Source organism: Rattus norvegicus, chromosome 6 (assembly GCF_036323735.1).
Source record: "Rattus norvegicus strain BN/NHsdMcwi chromosome 6, GRCr8, whole genome shotgun sequence".
In the NCBI taxonomy this organism is placed as follows: domain Eukaryota; kingdom Metazoa; phylum Chordata; class Mammalia; order Rodentia; family Muridae; genus Rattus; species Rattus norvegicus.
The window spans coordinates 124,738,531-124,759,297 of record NC_086024.1 but is presented as its reverse complement, the minus strand read 5'-3'; the positions used below and the strand labels follow the sequence as shown (position 1 = coordinate 124,759,297).

The 20,767-nt window shown below is 45.6% G+C and overlaps 1 protein-coding gene across 4 annotated transcripts in view; it reads left to right on the top strand.

Annotated features, from left to right (window-relative positions):
• Efcab11 (EF-hand calcium binding domain 11) overlaps positions 1–20,767 on the top strand; it is a 154,093-nt gene extending 133,326 nt beyond the window's left edge. For all 4 annotated transcript variants that reach the window (XM_039112741.1, NM_001024350.1, XM_039112742.2 and 1 more), the window contains exon 6: positions 19,769–20,767. In XM_039112741.1, coding sequence (XP_038968669.1) covers positions 19,769–19,847 — 79 coding nt within the window. In that variant the 3' untranslated portion in view covers positions 19,848–20,767. The remainder of the gene's footprint in view (positions 1–19,768) is intronic.

The window sequence follows — 20,767 nt, the reverse complement described above, 5'->3', positions numbered from 1 at the left end:
TCCTCAGCCATTACTTCACCCACTGGGCCATCTCTCTCCAGCCCCCAAACTTCCTTTTTACAGCCAATAATTATTACAAGCACTCGTAAAGCACACTAGGAACAGACTGCTTCGTGAGAGGAATGTGTTTCTTCTATGGTTACTTTCCATTTTGACACACACTGTTTTGTTTTGTTTTGTTTTGTTTTGTTTTTTATCTTTTGTTCCAAACTTTGAAAGACTTCCCATTGGAGCGGATGCTAGCGCTCATGGCCCCGAAGCTCTCTCGGACTTAGTGGCTCCCCCCCCACCCCCGGCGGCTTCATCTCAAACCCGCTCATTCTTTCTCCTTTCCCCTTTGTCCTGTCTTTCTTGAATTCTGTTTTTCTAATTAAACCACCAAATCAGTCATAACAGAAGGTTCCCAGAACATAGTTCATTTCCTCACCCTTGCTCCCAACTCTGATTTATAACTGTCTTACGTAGTATTAATTAAGACAGATTTCATAATGAAGTCCCTCTCATTCTGGTATCGGTGCTGGTAAACTTGAGTCTGGCTAAGGGCTCTTTTCTTAAGCGCAATCCAGCATCCATGAGGGAAAAACATAATTAAGACCTCTAATGGAAACTTTTCAAATGCATGCTAGCTATGTATTTTTCGGGCAGTGTTTTGAAATGCGTCATGCTTTCTCTTCCCTCCCCCGAGGTATGAGAATGCTTTCCCGTGCTGTTCTGGGGAGCTCTGGGGAGGACATGTGATGTGGGGATTGCCAAGTTCAGGGCTGGGATCTTTATGACGCACTTGGCTCAGAATTCCGCATGGCTGTGAGAGAAGCTTTGGAGGTGACTGTTCAATAAAGTCATCCTGACTCCAGATTTATCCTACCCACCCACCCACCGCAGCTCAGAATGGCCACGACATTGGAAAACGGGTTTGAGGGTCCTCCCTCATTTCTAGCTCTGTTGGCAGAAGTGCACACAGCTTTTAAAAGACCAGCAGCGTTCTACAACGTAGCTCTTCTTTTGTGTGCAAAGCGGGACCAAGATGGATTTTTGACATAGGTCTTAGATCTCTGAAAGGCTAGAATCCGTATCGGGGCAGAACACGGAGACCTCATTCTGTCCTAGTTGGGAAACTAGCTTTGCAGTCCTGGGACCACTTCATCTGTAGGATGCATAGTGGGCCAGGCCATTCTCTAAGTCCCTTGGGAAAAACAGCCACGTGTCATTGTTCCATTGAGCTGGAACTTGGAAACAGAACAAGCAGGCTAGTACAGGCCTTTCTCCCAGCATACTGGATGTGGCAGGTATGTTAGCAGGTGTGAAGCCTTGGTCGTAGCTCCCTTTGGGGGTCCGGAAGGGTGGGCACAGTGACATGCCAGAGACAGTTTACCTCACGGTGTTTGTGCTCCAGAGACTAGACCACTAGCAACTGAGCACAGGCCCTAGGGCATTTTTATCCCTGCAATTTGATTCCAAATATTTCTAGTATTCTTAGTGGTCTTTCTCTCTCCCCTAGAAGCTCTCTTCCATGAAACCTCCAGCATTTATTACTAAAGAGTATCATTGAGTCATTGAGTCAAGCCATGCAGGGTCTAAAGGAAACTGCAGCAGAAGGTGATGCACAGACCCAGTCCCAAGGCAGCATTCCTCCTGTGTCAAACGTTCCTGTAAGCGTTCTGTCTGGAGCGTCTTCCCTCTCATCCTGTCTTTATAAACTAGTATCATGTGAGGCCGAGTGCTGACGACCTTTCCTTTGTTGTCCTTCTCTCTCAGGATGATTTGACCGAATATGGGTTTCCCCTTAGCTGTCGCCTGTAGACACAAAATGCGAAGAGGTGTTTGTGTGTGTAGTGCAATAACAAGTGCTCCTTAGGGAATTTCTAGAACTAGAGGAAAGTCTGAAAGAAAAAATTCCTACCCAACCAAGGCGACGACTGCTCACATTTACTTTCTTCTTTCCTGTGTCCACGTTTTCTGTTGTTAAAATAAGCAAGAGTTTTGTGTACCATGCCTTCCAATCATTTGTCAGATGTGCTGTATAAATAACCCCACAATAAACACGTGTTTCTATTTTTCCTGATTACTTTCTCGGAAGTTTCTAGAGGTTGACACACAGCATTAGGGAGCTGAGCTTGCTTTATCGTTGTAGTCGGACGCATCTTTCCCGGTGGCCTGGTTAATGGATTCCACCGCCTAGCCCCAAAGCCTGTACCTCCCGCCATACTCTTGCCAACGGTAGGGCATGTTTCATTTTTCAGATCTTTGCTAACTTAATGGGAAAATGCTCTTTCATTATTGTGTCTCGTTTTACTAATTATAGGTAATATTGAAAGTTCTCACGTGCCTACTAGCTCTTTCTCTTCCCTTTCTTCTAAATTGTCTATTTGTTGTCTCCATTAGTGGAATATTTACCGGTTTCCTTTTTAAATTTTTATTATTTCTTTTTTTTTTTTTTTCGGAGCTGGGGACTGAACCCAGGGCCTTGAGCTTGCTAGGCAAGCGCTCTACCACTGAGCTAAATGAGAATGTGTCTTGATCGTATATTCGTCACCCACTCCTCCCAGATCCACTCTCCCTCCGCCCCACCCACCACTTCCCGTCTCTTGAATTTCTTTTCAGAAGAGACTAACAGCAGGTCCTACAGTCCTCCGGCTCGACAGTCTTTCCTCACCCTGAGCCTTCAGTGTAGATGCCGTGTTCTAAATATACTGTAAGGTAGGGCGCCCCACAGTCAGATGGTCCCTGCACCTTGGACAGTGGGGGTCTCTATCTGTCTCTGTCTGCGACCAAAAGGCGCTTCTTTGAGGAAGGGTGAGAGATACACTTGTCTGTGAATGTAAGGATAACTGGTAAGGGTGTGGTCAGAGATTATACTGGGTTAGGAAGATGTCAGGGTTAGGTCCTCCTGGCTCCAAGGCTCACCAGCCACAGGCAGTTGGCTAACTTTACAGTGCCAGGCATAAACGTCCTCCTACTGAGTAAGTTTGAAGTCCAGTTAGGGCGCTGTTGGTCACCGCCAGTACAGAAGTTACCGCCATTGCACCTTCAGGAATATCTGCACTGCGGGCCGTTGTTAGAGTTCGTAGATGGTCCATCTGAATAGGACGCTTGATTGCTTTTCTCCCGTGGAAGGTGGCAGCTCCGTCCTATGCTTCGAGAGCTTATCCTCAGAAAGGAGGCTTCAGGACAGATTCAGAGCAGTTCCTCCAAGTCCTACACCCATGGTTTGTGGTATCTTCAGCAATAGGATCTTCTTACCATCTTTTTCTGGGAGGCGCTAGGGGCCGCAGTGTTAGCCTATATTGACTAGGGACCTTTTGGACTCCTGTAGGGAGCATCCTGAAAGGAGGTTTCCCACACCTGGCACCACTGGGTGTCAGATAGTCCGTGTTTGGGAGGAATGAATGAGAATGAATATATATATTTGACATGGGTGCTGGGATCTGAACTCAAGTCCTCGGCCATCACTTCACCCACTGGGCCACTGAGAAGAGTCCGGCATCTTTACTCTGGTCCTCCCATCCAGGGAGACTTACTGCACACCCCCGTTTCACTTTCAGATATTCTTTTATGTGTCTCAGTAGAATTTTGTAGTTTTCATTCTATAATATATATATTCATTCTCATATAACATACTTCCCTGTGGCTTTTGTAAATAACAGTACTGTTATTTTTTCCTCTTCCTTCTTGCCCCTCCCTTCTCCCTCCACAGGGAAGTCTCTGCCACTAGTTTTTCACGGGCCCCTTCATAGCAGCCATATCTTAGTTGTTTCCTCTTCCTGTTTCTTTTCTTTCTTTTTTTAAGATTTATTTTATGTATGTGAATACACTGTCTCTGTCTTCAGACACACCAGAAAAGAGCATCGGATCCCATTACAGATGGTTGTGAGCCACCATGTGGTTGCTGGGAATTGAACTTATGACCTCTGGAAGAGCAGTCCAGTGCTTAACTTAACTGCTGAACTGTCTCTCCAGCCCCATTACTATTTTTATTACAACTTGCTTTCTAGTTTATTATTTCCATCTCATTTTTACAATGGCTTCTTGATAATTTACCTTTTTCTTTTGTTACATGGTTACTATTTTATTTTTATGTATGTGGACATGTGTGGACACACTTGTGCTACCGTCTGTCTGTGGAGGTTGGAGGACGCTTGCAGGAGTCGGTTCTCTCCTTCCACCATGTGGGTCCCAGGAACAGAACTCAGGTCATCAGGCTGGGCAGAGAGCCGAGCCGTCTTACCAGGCCCGTTTTCACTTTCTGTTTGCTCAAGTCTGAAGTCTTTGCCTTCACAGTTTATTCTGTCACATTTTCACTAAGAACCTTTTCCTTGTCTTACTAGGTTAAAATTCACTTCCCCTTTCTTGGTTGGTATGAATTTTAAAAGTGTTCAGCACTTTCATGTATTTGAAATTTATTTTGGTACATACTGTGGAGTGAAGAGCTAAACACTTTTATTTCAAGTAGCTATAGCTGGCCAGTTTTTTATGAGAGGGAGAGGGAGAAGGAGGGAGAGAGAATATGCATGCATATATGATGTCTGTTACATGCTATTGAGTTAGCTTTGTTTTTGTTTTGTTTTATTTTGGTTTTTGTTTGGTTTGGTTTGCCTGTCCAAGGCAGGATCAGCCTGTGTTTCCATTCAGTTCTTTAATATGTGGGGATGCGCCCAGGCTGTTCTGTCGCTTGCCCCTAATTCCTCCTCCAGAAACACTCACACCCCCACCCCTCTTCTTAGGACCTATTCTAGAACCTGATTTTTTTTTATTTATCATTTTGAAGTCGCTTTCCGTTCTGCTTTTGTTTTCCAGATGAATGGTAGAATCATTTGTATAAAGTTCTAAACTTCCCTTTGGGCTTTGATGAAGACAGTCAACCTCTAAACTAACCGAGAAGAGTCCGGCATCTTTACTCTGTCCGGTCCTCCCATCCTGGGACACTTACTGCACACCCCCGTTTCACTTTCAGATATCCTTTTATGTGTCTCAGTAGAATTTTGTAGTTTTCATTCTATAAGTTTGACACATTTTTTTATTAAGGTGTTCCCAGATTTTTTTTGTATTTTGATAGTTTTTTTTTTTTAATGGAGCCTTTTCCTTCTTTTGTACAGACCAGCATTTTTACTAGCACTTTGTCCACAGTGTTTGCCCAGTGCTGGCAGGGCAGTAACAGAAAAGCATCCTTCTTCCTCTCCCAGATCATAAGCACTGAGCTGCAAAATGAACCAAGCTCAAAAGAACTTTCCTTTTATACATAATAACCTGAGGTCATGAAAGGAAAAGTGATTTTAAGGAGCATCCAGCATGTTAGGTGAATGACTCTAGGTGACTATTTCCAAATGTCCATGTGCTTTTTGTCAAAAATTTGACAAACTTAAAATCACCCAAAACGACATTCATTTTCTTCCTTGTATTAGTTTGCTGAGTGGTTAGAACAAATTACCACAGAGCGGAAGGCGCAAAACAATGTGCTTTGTCATCTGTTCTGCGTGAGTGATGGCAGGAGTAGGCACCCAGCCTGTGTCGCTCAGTCACTTCCACTGGCTTCACCACATACTCCTGACTGACGTGGAGTTCTGTTCACAGCAGTCGCAAGCTCTTGTCCTGCCCCATGTTCAGTCACTAATACCTGACTCCCAGTCACACCTTGCACTTCCCAGGGTTGCAAGGCAGGGAGGGCAGAGTCTTTGGAGTTCAGGAGGTGATGCAATCAGGACAGAATGTCAGACCCTAGCTTAAGCCACAGAGGTGAGCTCTCTGGACAGCAGGAGGTGGGCAGCAAGGTGGGCAGGGGAAGCATGCCGAGCCTGCGGTCAGCTGAGGGTTAGTCATCTCCTGAGCAAAGGCCATGACTAGTACAGTGGGGTGGTGTGTGCCACACTGTGGGCTGATGTGCACACATCCTGCGTGTGTCTGGTATTTTTGGTTAGGTTATTAAAAGTTCCATGTCTAACATACCGTGTCAATAGTCAATAGTTAATTTTTCATTTTACCATATTCTGCTATGTGTCCTAATAAGTGTGGGAAGTCCAGTCATTTACTTACTCCTAATGTCTGGTGGTTGCTTATTTGTATGAAGTACGGAGTCCTTTCATCTTGACAGTGTTATCCAGGATGGAGTCACTCGGGGTAAGGCTACGCCTGCCCTGTATAGCAAGCATCTGGTAGTTCTCTGGGTGTGTCTAGACCGGGTTCATGTGAAGACCTGCCTTGAATGTAACAGCCACCATTCCACGGGCTGGGGTCCCAGAAAGGAACGTGAGCTGAGCACCAGCATTCAGCTCTGTGTGCATCCTGACTGGATGCCATGTGACCAGCCACCTCAGGCTCCTGACGCTATGACTGTGCTGTCAGAATGAATCTCCTCTCAAACCGTGAGCCAAAAATAAGCTATTCCTTTAATTGTTGCTGTCATGTGCGGCAGCACAGCAACATGGATGGAAAGTTATATTTTTTTTCTTCCATCTATAGACTCTTCTAGACATCTGTTCACGTATTCAACACTTAGTCATTAAACACCCCTGTGTAGCAGAAGCTGGGCTGAGGTCTGGGCACGGTACAGTGAGGAAGACTTCGGAGGGTTCCTTAGGCAGATGAGGAAAATCACTAACAACCACAGATGGCCAGCCTCGTGGACTGCCACTCTATCAAAGAAGCCAGGCTTCCTGTATCTATCTGCATACCACAGAATGAGAAAGCTGCTCTGTAGTCCAGCGTCCTAATGATTATGGTGCTTGTAATGGGTCTTGGGGAGACATTTCCACTTCCTGTCTTCCTCAGGTGTTGAAGATTTCCTGAAATTCCTTTTCAATCCTTCTCAGTGCTACTGGGGAGACCATATTCTCTAGAAGGAAAGTGTCTGGGGACAGGGCAATGCTGGGAGGCAGGTGACTATGGGGACCTGCCTAATTTAGATTCTTTCCCTAAATATTTGGCGGTTCCTCCATCCCCTCATCTAAGAAACCAAACAAGCAGAGTTTTCTCCTACACAGTCTCTTGGGTTTTTGTTTCCTGAGACCCTCATAGTCAATTCCTGTGCCTCTGTGCTTGAGCATAATGTAAATACTTAATTTGTTTAATAAATATCCTGAAATGGCCTCTTGGAGTTGTTACTAGGAGGGCACGAACCTTTTAAGTCACTTAGCCAGCACAGATCAACACTTAATGTCCTTAATGATGAGCGTGATCTTTTTTAGTGGCTGAAACGCTCCGTAATCAATGATGTGGCCCTGCCTGGAGGCAGGAGAAACTAGATAATGGGCAGAAAATGTCATGCTGGATCGGGCCAGTAATTTGAATCCCTGAAATCGGTATTAGTGTGGCAATTTATGGGAGAGCAGTTTCTTCCCAAGGCTAGGAAGGGCCCCCCAACATCTCTAATGTCCCTTAGTGATTTACACATTATTGAAACCCCTGGTGAGTCGGTGTCTGTTCTCAGCCTAAAGCCTGGAGACTCCGCTCCTCCTTGCTCTCACAGGCAAGTGCTCTGCCAGCCTCAGCAGGACGCTCACTCGCTCGCTTGGTGCTAAGGCTGCAAGGGAGAGGCCTGTCTGAACGGGGTGCAGGGATGTCATCTGCAATCTTTGAGATTGCCCTAGGCTGCAGTTCCTTTTCTTCCTCCGCCTCCATGCAAGCTCTGAGAATTATTGAGAAATATTACAGAAAACAAGCCCACACCTCTAATCTCAGCCTTTAGAAGGCTAGGGGAGGGGAGCATCTTGACTTTTGAGACCAGCCTGGGCTATATGTCAAAATTAAAGTGAGAGAGAGTGGCACAGCATGGTGGTGCGACACTTGCTAGTTCAAGGCCCTGGGTTCAGCTGGAGGGGAGGAGGGGGCTTTCCTACCTATTAAATTAAGAAGCATGTCAGGGTCCGGTCTTTGAATGTCCCCTCTTGCACTCTGATGGGGACCCTCATTTTATACTGACATGTGATTGGCCACATGCCATTCCCATGTGTCTCATAATGCTCTAAATGTTCAGAATGCCCTCTGACCTCTCGTCTTTCTGGGCTGTAATCATGTTAAAAGCCTGTGGTCATCCCATTTGGTGTGACTGTTTGGTAACAGGGAGCCTTCGTTAATTGAGTGCTTGTGATAATTTGAGGGGACGGTTTCGTTATGAACTGTGATCCCTTTTCCATGTTGTTTATTATTGTCTGCAGGCCCAGTACTTCTAAGTGCTAGGAACATGTGATGAATGAAACATAAATAATGTATTGTAATTATACCGAACTAAAGCCAAATCTCCAGTCAACCCAGTGGATGCACATCCTCAAGATATGCGCTAAAGTGTAAGATCTACCTTCCAAAAGGGACTGTTTAAAACTGAAGTACCAACTGCTTTTAAAAACCTTCATTTTTATAGGTTCTCATATTCTTCTCTCCTGGGGCTGGGGAGGGGCTGGGAGTCGGGGCAGGGCTGGGATGGAGATAAAACTCAACTTCGAAAAGTTCTGCAATAAATTTTCTATAACCAAGGTATGTGGAACAAATCACTTGGGTTTCTGGTGAATCCTTGCAGGCCCCAGATGAGAGTGTCTTTCAGAATTTGGCCATTAGTCTCCAGGGGACAATAATGTCCTAGACCCTCCTTTGAAACATGGCATTCTAATAGCACCCCCTTGCCAGGTCTCCTGGTTGCTGGAATTCTAGGGAGGCAGGAAGTGGAGAGAGGAAGGGGAATTTTGTTGACAAGCAGGCTCTACCACGGTGAGTTTAGCTATCACAAGCTAAGCCCCCACTCCTACAGCGTGTTTTAGCCCAGCAACTCCCAGTGTCTCGTGTGACGACCACTAAATCCATGTCACACATAATGATCAGAACATTTTAGTTACTGAAGACTCATGGTTTTGGTCTAGCATCATTATTTCATTATTTATTTTAGTTCTGAATCTTTTTTTCCCCAGAGCTGAGGATCGAACTCAGGGCCTTGTGCTTGCCAGGCAAGCAAGCGCTCTACCTCTGAGCCAAACCCCCAACCTTTAGTTCTGAATCTTATGGAGTGAATGCTTGTTTTTCCAGATGAATTTTAGATTTGATTCATTACATTTCTTTTTAAAAGAATAAGTAAACAAACAAGAAACTTCTCTACTATTCGTCTATTGCAGCTTCATAATAATCTATTCTACTCAAAAACATACATCCAGAGAAAATAAGCATTGTTTGACAACCGTGCCTTTTTCCTGACTCCAGGACAGTGTGGTTCTGCAAAGCGAGCTTCCCACCAACAGCAGCTAACCGTGTTATTAGCAGGGCATCTACAAATGGCTTAGTGTTTGCAGTTCACACTTCAGCTTCGACTCTATTCGGCTGCATTAGTAAAATCAAGCTCATTAGGCTGCATTCTTTGAGCCCCTGAACCCCACTCACTCCCCCCACTCCCGCCTGGCACTGTGCAATCTTCCCTGAATTACACTCGAAAGTTCAGCTCATTCTGAAACCTCCAGTCAAGGATGTGAACTTGTTGCTCTCAGGGAGGCCGCATCTGTGCACCGAGCCATTACGCCATCTGTTAAAACGGTCAGAGTTCGTTTCGTTGCCTCCTTTGTGGACAGACTTGGACCGGAAGAGCGTGTGTTATTGAAAACATAATTTTCCTCATCATTATGTTTTCTTTCTAGCCAGATTACAACCTGCTAGAAATCTATTGAGCAGAGTGAAAAGCTCTCCAGAATAGCTGTTCTTAAGAGATTAAATGATTGTCATCTCTGTCCCATTTCTTTTATCTCATAATCAAGTTCAAGATGATACTAGATATCTCAGCTGAAGTGATTATTTGAAATAGAAATGGCTTTATCCTGTTCGTACTTCCTACTGTTGAATGCCGGGCCTCTCTTCCTTTGCATTTTTATTTGTGGACGGTTCCTTGGGACCACGTGCAGGGTCAAAGACGGCAACTACTGTTTTTGAATGGCTAACTGAAGTTGGCTGCCTTTAAATGTTCCGTATTCAAAGGCACTGATTACATGGCAAAGATCTGGTTCAGGCTCTTCACGTTTCAGAGCTAACTCACACTTTATCATCTGCTCCAGCCATTCAGACTGACAAGTGGGGAGCTAGGAATCTGAACGGCTAAGAGATTTTTCCAGTGGTCATAAAGCTTTCTCCAAGGTTATAAAATCCCAGGGCAGCCGTGGTGAGACTGGAACTCCTATCTGGGCAGCTTCTACTGAACCATACTGTCGTTGGTGTAGTCAGAGGAGGCCTGGCATGGCCTTTGAACAAAGAGCCAGTGACCCGAAAGTACAAGAAACCAATTTAATTTTAAATCATTAGTTTAAGATGGTGTGTTGACTTGCCTCCCCCTCCTTGGAGCGGCCCAGGCTCTCCTGTTTTCTTACATCACAGTTTCCCTTCCAGAGAACTGAACTGAAAGAACAAGATAACATCAGTGTTTGTTAGCAACTCTGCTAAAACACTTGCTACAGAAACCGGATCAGACTGCCAGATGTGGGAGTTTGGGCCACATTGGTGGCATTTTACCCCCCAGCCACAAGCAGTCAGTTGATAGTTAGACATCTAAACTTACATTCTTTTTTCCCTTTTGAGATATGCCTAACTTTAGTATATGTGCTGCCGAAGCGAGCACATATATGCCTAACTTTAAATATGATCCCTCAGTCTTAAAACTTTGTAGTTAGGAAAAAGTAAGTCTTTTAGGATAAACCACTTTGTCAACCGGGCTTGAATTTCCCACCCTCTTTTCCCTTCGCTCCTCATTCAGAAGGATCCATTCTGTCACTCCCTGGGAGGGAAAGCTGAAGGTTAAGAGTGATACTTAGTGGTTCAGCGGGCAAGTGTACTTGTGTAATCCTGAGATTCTGAGTTCAAGGCCCCAGAACCTACCTAAAAAGCCAGGGATAAGCCCAACACTGTTGGGGGTGGCGATGCAGAGAGAGAAGATTCAGTGGGGCTTCCTGTCTGCCAGCCTGGCTCCAGGTTCCCTAAGAGACCCAGTCTCGAGGGAATAATACAGAGAGTGACAGAGCAGGACATCTGGTGTCCCTTTCTCACCTCTTGGACATGCAAATGTATGCATATACTACATACATGTAACACACACAAACACCCACAGATAAAGTCTCCATATGACCGAGATGTGACCTAGTTAATAGAGTGCCTGTCTGGTCTGCACAATGTCTTGGGTTCATGCCCATCAGCACCATATGTGAATCCAGGCATGGTCACTCATGACTGTAAGCCAGGGAAGACAAGTTCAAGGTCATCCTGGCTATATACCGAATTGAAGGCCAGCCTGGACTATATGAGACTCTGTCTCAAAAAAAACCCACATGCACAGATAAAACTGTCAAAAGCAGACGTCATAACAGCTGCAACCAGCAAGTTGGTTCTTTAAATCACAGAACTAAAGAAAATAGTTCAGAATCTTGAGATAACATCCGTGGAGAAATTTGAATGAGAAAATCCCGAGAAATGATGGTAGTCCCCTTAGTCATGGTTTTACTTTCCCTAGATTTAGTTATTCAGCCCAGAGATATTAAATGGAAACTCCAAAAAGTAATAATTGACAGGATCTTAGCAGCACACCACTCTAGTAATGGGCCATCGTTCTTGGCACCCATGCCGTGGACTCACGCACTTGTCCAGCAGAGCCACCCTGTCAAGCCTTTTGCTCACAGCTATCCCTACCTCTTAGCTCATGGGAGGCAATAACTGTGAGTTGAATAAATGAATTTGTGAAATAAATTAATAGTGGCCCCAACATGTGACGGTAATAACGGTGGCATTTCATCATGATGCATCGTCACTGACGTGTTGTACTGTTCACCGTTGTTGTTAGTCTCTTAACAGTGCCCAGTTAGATGCTGCCGTAGACACTTATGAGCTCCAACATAGTAAACAGAAAGCTAGATGCTGTCTGTGTTCTGGGCATCCACTGGGGGCCTGAGAAAATAGCCACTCTAAACAGGTGGGCGGCTACCATATACTCATTGTCTCATCTACCAAGGTTAGACAAGATTGAAAACAGGATACTGGGTATAGTAGAGTGATTTCACTTGCAAATGGCAAGGAATCTTTTACAAAAGGCCTGAAATACCAGGGGATTCATTGGGTCAGTGAATAGGAGTCTCTTCACACAGGACAAGCTTCAAGTAGGTTTTGATTAGACTATGGCTTCCTTGGCTGTTCTGAACCTTCCCGTCCATGTGAATAGCTCCACTTTACCTTGAAAATCACCACTTGAATGCCTGTGCACGAACTGCCGACTGGGTAGTACTATTGGATGCCAGGACTGTATGGAGACTTGCAGGGAAGTCTCGTTATGGAAGGAAACAGCTGTCATAAGAGCAGACCTCCCCTTCACATCCCAGATGTCCAAACTGAGAGAAGCCCTCCGCTTGTAGACACTCTCCAGGCCTGCCTACCTTCAAATCAAGTTTTCACCTATCACTGGTGGCCGGAGTGGGGCTGGAGATGCCAGGTATTAAGTGCCAGAAGCCTTGTGGTAAGGGGGAGGGTAGGATTAGAGTAATTGACTTAGGCCAGTCTAATTCTATGTCTCCAGCCCAAGGCTGGGATCGGCTCCACTTAGGTAACAGCTGCTGCACTGGGCAGCTTGGGCATCGGTAAGTAGCTATCGGCACCTGCTTCTTTATTACTCCATTAGCACTCGGTGCTAATGAGGCCCAGTGTTCCCTGGCTTCTGATATTCTCTATTCTTGGTCTGGTCTGGGCACCCTTTTCCCATTCACTCATAGGTCATCCAACAGGTCCATTTAAACCGGCTCAGTCAGTTCTCACCTGCACCTCGCTCTCCCAAGTAGTCCTGCAAGCATCTTACGTTCAGGTGTGTGTTGTCTTGACAATGTGGGGATCCTTAAAGGCTGAATATTACTCTTTGTTATTGACAGACTAGATATTACCGAGTGGATGTGTATGTGGTAGTGATGAGAAGTCTGCTGGTATGATTTCCTATAACTGTCACTTCAATTGTCTACAACTTCGAACTTGAGCTGTCTTTGTAAAGGCAATATCTAATTCGGTCTAAAAAGCATTTCAAAAATAGCTAAAGATGGATCTATTTCGAATCCTGAGATCCCTTTCAACAAAGTAAGAATCCAAAATGACATGCTCTTGCTGATAGCAATGTAAATGCACCATTCAAACGAATTTCATGTCCCAAAAGAAACCCTCAACTGTCTTTTTTTTTTCTTTTCTTTTCTTTTTTCAGAGCTGGGGACCGAACCCAGGGCCTTGCGCTTGCTAGGCAAGTGCTCTACCACTGAGCTAAATCCCCAACCCCAATACCCTCAACTGTCTTAACCCGAATCCCTGCTGAAAACGTAGCCTGTGACAAAGATTTGAGGGTAGGTTATTGTCAGACAGACAGAGGGGAGAATCATCACAAGTGTCTCTTACCAAGTTCAGTACTACAGTGAGTGGTGCTAGAACTGCCTGCGAACCAATCCAAAGACCTCAAAGCTGACTGTCCAAGAGACAGATTAACAGTTTGTCCCAGTTTGCGCCCTGAATCCTAGTTCCTGATTGGCTAAGGGTGACCCTGTAGGGCTTTAAAGCCACTGTGGCTGCTTCTCCTCCTTTTTTATCACCATCCTCTTCCTCCTTTTTATCTTCCTCTTCTTTCTTCTTCCTTTCTTCCTGCTTTTCTCCCTCTTCTTCATTTTGTGTTTGTGTGTGCACACACATGCCAAGTGTCCAAGCAGTCAGTCCCAAGCGAATAGCTGAAGATACATGGTGCAGGGCATGGCGGAGGCAAAGTGTTTCCAGCGATGGTATAAGTAATAGTGGGGTGCAGAGTCTAAGAGGAGCACAAAGGGGGCCAAGAGCATAGTGAAGAGATTGTATCCGCCCAGAAAAGACCAGAAATCATCCCATATCTCTTCTAATCTTCCCTGTGTATCTGAGTGGCTTTTCTTAACACGTGTCTTTAAAAAGGTAAAATTAATAAACACATTACCAAGGCAATTGCTGCAGAGCCCTGCAGGACTCTCATCAACAAAGTGGCAAGCTCGCCAGTGGAGAGAGCGGCAGGGTCCTCATAAGAGAAGGCTGCTGTGGGGGAAGCTGTCATTACTGCATCTTCAATTGGCTGGTCCTCTCTTCCCCAGCAGGGGCTCCTGGCTCGCTGGGTAATTTTTACTCTTCCCGTTCTGTCAATATGACAGTTTTGTTCCTAATAGAATGGCAGTTTTGACTTTCCTTTAAATTATTCCACGTAGAGCCAGAAAGAAAGAAACACACACACTCTCTCTCACTTTCCTCTTTTCCAAAAGTGCCCCCCATAAAAACTTTTCTCATTTACATTTTTGCTTCCACATTGAATTTCTCATTCATGTTTTTAAGAAAATCAAATACAGCGTCAGCTTCCAAAAACTATGCTTGATGACACCAGTGACTCACATAATTGCTGACTGTCAGTGTGTTTGCCGGGGACACAGAGGTGTCTGGCAGCCCTGCTTCCAGCAGCAGGACCCGTCCCATCCCCTCCCCGCCCCCCCGTGGGTTCAGTTTCCCATCTGAAGCCTAGTATTGGCCAGACACAGTGCTCGGGTCATTCCTGCATCTCCAGCCAGAAAGCAGGTGCTCGGGTGATGAGCACTTGTTGGGAAAAAGGTCGTTAAGAGAATTGTTTCTTAATCTTTGGGTGCAAGCATGTGTGTATGATGTATGTTGTGCATGCATGCATGTATGTGAGTGTGGACGCATGTATGCTATAGGTCACCTGCATAGGTCAGAGGACTGCTTCCAGTGTACATCTTCACGTTCCACCGTATCTGAGACAGGGTTTCTTCCCTGTTGCTGTTCACCACTCCATGTACCAGGTGACCTGGCCTCCAAGTTTGTAGGGATTCTCCTGTCTCAGCTTTATATTGGTTCTGGGATTCAGACTCAGGTCTCCATACACCTGTGTCAAGTGCTTTATCCACAAAGACATCCCTTAGTCAAGACGTTGCTATAGTACGTGTGGATTTAGCTAGAACGTTCCCAATAATTACCTCAAACCATGGCTCTGTTGCCTCAGTAGTTCTGAACCGAGTATGGCTTGGCCATTCTTCCTGCCCCCTCCAGGAATACTTGGCAGTTTTGGAAATATGTTTAACTGGCACAGTGCAGGGCAAGGAGACGATTGTCACACTGACATCTAATGGGCAGAGGCCTGGGGTGCTGTAAACCTCCTCAGTGCCCTCCAGTCACGCTCTGCTGTGACAGCACTCCGGCACAAACCTGTCTGCTGACGTTGAGAAGCCGTGCTCTAGCCAGTGAGGATTTGTGCTCTCAGAAACAGGCTGCTTGTATGGGATGTTTACACTAGAGAGACACATAATGCTAAAGGACACTCTAACGTTTTCACCTTTCGGTGTGTGCATGCAGGCATGCACATGAAGGCCAGAGGTATTTGGTGTGGGTCTCACCTTCCACCTTGTTTGAGACAGAGACTGTTAGTTATTTGCTGCTGACCCACAAGATTCCTGCCATCTTCCTGTCTCTGCCTCCCTCTTCCTTGAAAGGGCACTGTGCTCACAGATATGCGCTACTGCGCGGTTCTGGTCCCCTGCTTGCACAGCAGCTGCCTTCCTTACCCACTGAGCCATCTCCTCAGCCCTCAAACAATGCTCTAAGACAGAATTACCCATCACTGGCCATCTCTAACCTATTTAGCACATAACCTCTAACTCCCACTCAAATGAATATAGGTATTTATAGGCCTGCAGTTGTCATGAAAATACTAGCCTGCATTCTTGTCTCCAGTTAAAAATGTCACTTTCGTAGTCTTTATGCCATTTTTAATAAAGGACATTGCATTGTTTTAATGTAATACAATCTATACGCCTTTCTCCCTTTGATTCCTTGTTTAGTTGTTCTTTCTTCCTTGAGTAACTTTGGAAAAGCCAGTATTCAAGTCTGAAATCTGCCTTTGGAAACCTGCCAAGAGTTGCTCTGAAATGATTTTACAACAAAAACAACTTTTCAAGAAATAAAGTGTTTTCAGGGCATTCCAAGAAATTGTTCTAATAGAAATGTTTCATATAAGAAACAGTACTTCAGAGAAACACTATTTACATTTTTTCTTAAAATAAGAACTCTTGGGGTTGGGGATTTAGCTCAGTGGTAGAGCGCTTGCCTAGGAAGCGCAAGGCCCTGGGTTCGGTCCCCAGCTCCGAAAAAAAGAACCAAAAAAAAAAAAAAAAAGAACTCTTGGGATTGGGTAGACAGCTTGGGTAATTGGGTGCTAGCCTTGCAAGCTCAAGGACCTGAGTTCAATCCCCAGAACCCACATTGCCACATTGAGAGAGAGAGAGAGAGAGAGAGAGAGAGAGAGAGAGAGAGAGAGAGAGAACCAACCAGAGTGTGGTGGCGCACACATTTATAATCCAGGCCACTGGGGAGGAGGAGACAAGCAGACCCCTACTGCTTGGGTAGTCAGTCTGCCTTCTCCGCAGACAGGTTGCTCCTCAGCCCTCTCAGCCCCTGACTCCAGGCACAGGCCCTCAAGCTCCTCACAGCCTGCGTCTGTCAGAGGTGGTCAGCAAGAGAAACAGCATCCAAGGTTCATCTTCTGGCCTCCAAACATACCTGTACACACATGTGCACTCACAGGTGGACACACGCAAATCACCTTGTGTCACCCCACAGATTAATAGACAACACTGTGATCTGCCTTACAAGAGATCATAGCCAGAAGCCACACCACACCACCAGGAGCCAACCTTGTACAGGAGACAAAACAAGGATTCTCGTGCTCTTGAAAACAAGTGTAAGGCAGTTTTGACTGTAACACAATGAGCTGACAAGGGAAACATTGGAGTTCAGCCAGGTGGTCTGTCCAGTCCTTCCTGAAGGCCTCATTGTAACCAGCAGCGAAGGTCTTCTGAGTCCACAGAGGGTTGCATAGAACCTCACTCCATACCCTGTAAGAACCTAAACACTTTCCATACTCCTGCAGATTTCCAAAGAGCATCTGGCCCTCAACTCTCCCCATGAGTTAATTCAGTCGATGGACCACATTACCCTGCCCGTGCATCTCTGGGTGGGGGTTTAGAGGTGGCCCCTTCCCTGTGTTTTATTCCACTGGCTTCTTTCCTGTCTGTTGATAGTGGTAAGAAAATCTCGTTATTCAATCCCAACACCTCCTGGGAGGTAGTACACTGTCCCTAATGCTATCACCTGTTTCCCAGCTCCTTTTATTCCATAAATTCGTTTATTGAACACACAGCCATTGCTGGCTATGAGCTAAGAGGTGGGGTCAGCTGTGGGTAAAAGTTCTTGCACTCTCCGAGATTATTTCTAGTAGGGGTAAAAGGTCATGAGCTATTTTGGCGCAGAGTGTTTGCAGGTGGCACTAAAACAGTGTGTCCCCGCTTCAGAACCAGGCTTGAAGGCTTTACTGCAAACAGAAATGATGCTCCTTTTTACTTAATGGCCACTTTCCGCTCTCCACAGTGCCAGCTCTGCCCACCAGCCCATCTGCTCCTATCACACTGCCGCCAAGTGTGAGGGTCGCGGTCTTTCAGAAATACTGTTGTTGGTGATAAAAACCTGTGCGTCATAGCTTTTAAACTTTGAGCCCTTAAACTTCAATTTCCTCGTGTCAAGTTGAAATGACCAGATCTGTTCATATGTGTGTAACAGGGACAAGCACTGAATATTGCTCATTCTAAATAGAAGCAGGATATATCGGATATCTCTCCATCAGTGTGGGCACAGGACGTCCTCTTCAAGACATACAAGTGGACAGTGTACCCACCTTCCAGTTGGAATCAGCAGCACAGACAAGGATAGTTAAATATTAATACAATTACAAAAGGTTGTTAACAGAAAAAATGAGCAGAGAAATTCCTTTTTCTACAGGCTTCCAATGCCCAGTGAGTGAATGAAAACATGCTCTGAGTATCATCAGAAGCATTTTATCCTAGTAGTACATTTCTGGGTTATCCACTCTGTGAGGCTTACAGTTCAGACAGACCAATTCAAAGCAGAAAGGGAGGGGGTGCTATCTACCTAATCAAATACTTAGGCAATATGAAGACTCTTCAATTGTCTAATTTTATTAAAGGGATGGTTTTTATCCCATAGTCAGTGATGTGCGATCCTGTGATTATTTTCAAATCCCTTAGAAGAGATCTGACATTACATTCTGTGTGCTGCATAGCATGAAATCACCATGTATATTTCACCAAGAGATATAACAAGACAGACAGCCTCTGAATACGCAGCCATTTTATCCCAACTGCAACATGGGTTCTGCCCTGGAGCAGAAGGTTTTTTTTTTTTCTTTCTCCCTCTTTCTCTCTACTTCAAAAGAATGAAAAATTATCATCACTCTATCCAGAACCATTACGGACTTCAGAGGCTTTGGCATGAAATATTCACAAAGTTTATTTTAAGAATTCAATATTTTAAAGCACTCTTTAAAACTATTACAGTGATTAGTGGCTTCCTTGCTTAGGCCAGTCTTTGCTTTTAAAAGCCCCGCGTGTCGTGGTTGACACCTTCTGTTTCCTGCAGAATGTCATTTGTGTCAGCCACAGGAGCTCCACAGAAGGCAGGCCACTCCTAGTTTCAGGATGTCCCCAGCAGGAACTGGGACCGTGTTTAGTGCTGTCCTCTCAGACATTGCTTTCGCTGGTGGCAGAGCCAATGAGTTGCTGCTGCCGCTGCCGCCACTATTTTGTGCTTTGGTGACATACCTTAATCTCACAGAATGTGTGCCATCCCCTACTGCCTGTTGTGGGAACAGAGCCCATGTCTCAAGGGTTCCAAGGACACCCCGTCAGAGGCTTCCCACACCCTGAGTCGAGGTCTCACAACTTGGTCAGTCTTCATAGGAACTAGGAAAGCTTAGTTTATGAGGATTTAACCGTGATTCCAAGGATGAGTGAAGCCAGCCAGGAGTCATGGATGTGCGGTTAGCCGTGGGGGAAGCTTCTCTCTGCGTGCTGCCTTGGCTATGTAGGGAGACAACAGCAAGACGTGGTGGAGTTCTGACTTCCCAGTTTCACTCTCCTTGTTGGTGCTGCATTTGGACTGCTTTCTAGCAAGCAATGAGGTCCTTAGAAAACCCCAGGTCTCCTTAAGCTCAGTAGCTCTGTAAACTGGCCCAACCCCAGAATTGGTGCTAAGATTCTGCAGTCTGGGGGTGTAAGGGCAGTGTTGTATACAGGATGTTAGCACCACAGTTGGCTGCTAAAACATTTTTCTCTTATATATTTTATCTCACATTTTGTTATATGTGTGTTTATATATAATGGTATGTGTAGTACATGTTTGTGTCATGTTTCAGACCTCTAGATCAATATTTATGCCACTTTTGTTTGAGATGGAGTTGCAAATATCCCAGACTTGCCTCAAACTCACCATGTAAATAAGGATGACCTTGAACTTCTCATCCTCTTGCCCCCACCACCCTAGTGCTGGAATTATAGGTGTGCCCCACTATTCCCAGTTTTACGCAGCCTTAGGGGTGAAACCCAGGGCTTCATGCATGGCCGTCAGGCACCCCATCAACAGCTACAGCCCCGGCCCCTGATTCCTCCTTTTCTTGATTAGCTTTTGCATTTAGATCCATCCCTCAGTGCATTGCCTGTGTGTTCTGTAAGTTTTAATAAAATACCTCTTCTTTCCTTCACACCTTAGGTGTTAGCAGTGTAGTGGGAGGAAACATAGACAGCAACTTTGGCCTTCAACATAAGATTGGTCCCTCCCTCATGCTAACATACAGAGAAGGAAGATTCTAGTGTGCTGCGGATATGGAGATCCTGACAGGAATACTGTGTGAATAAATTCCTATGTCATTTTCCAGGGAGGCAGATCAAGACTCAGATGGTCACGTCAGCTTCCGAGACTTTGAATACGCCATGAACCATGGGAAAGCAAAATGAGCCAGGCCGGACACTTGTGAACTACTTCTGGAGAACCTGTGCAGATGGATGAACTGTAATCTAGTAATCACACAGACCACACTCTAGGAAGGGCATGACACTGTGTACTTGTGCGTTAACTCTTAGCTATAGGTTTGGAATGTTGATATTGGACCTAGAGGTGGGACTCTCCTTCTGTGTCTCTACCAGCCCAGTGGGTTTCGGGGGGTTTTCCCTTCCTACTCTAGTCAGCTCTGCCTCCTCCACACTGTGAGTTGAAGGCTCTGCTCACTCCACATGGGTCCCTCGCTCTCATCAGCTCCGGGGAGGGTTCGCTTTGCTCTGCTAGTGGTGTCACTGCCATTCACTTGCTCCACCTTGGCTGAAGGTCAAGCTTCCTGAGTCCAAGCCATGAGCCAGTGCTGGGAAAACAGAGACTTCCTCAGACAATGTCCCCGGAGTAGCGATCGGTGCACAGGGCACCAGTGTGCACAGCATAGGAAGCAGCTCGTGTGGGCGCCAGCATTCTTCATACAGAGAAGGCCAGAATGCAGTTGGGGTCTTAATGGGCAGAAGGGTGTGATTTTTGGGTCCCTTTAGCATAGCCTGGGCCTGAGCCTGGGCTTCTTCCTTCAGAGCAGCCGGCTGGAGAAGCGGGCCAGCAGCCCTCTGCTGCATACTTCCAGTTCTGGGTAGTTTTGCCGAGTACCTGGAGATTCAGCCATCCTAGGGTTAGGAGGCTCTACATCCCGCCATGCCCCAGCGCGCCGGTGACTACCTTCCCGGACCTCATGGAGGCACAACATAGCATCTACTAAAAAGAATTCTGAAATACTGATATTATCACTGTAAGTGTTTCACAACATTAACATTTGTAAAATAATTAATGTAATTTATGTCTCTAAAGTGTTAAACATTAAAAGATCAAGTAAAAATATAAA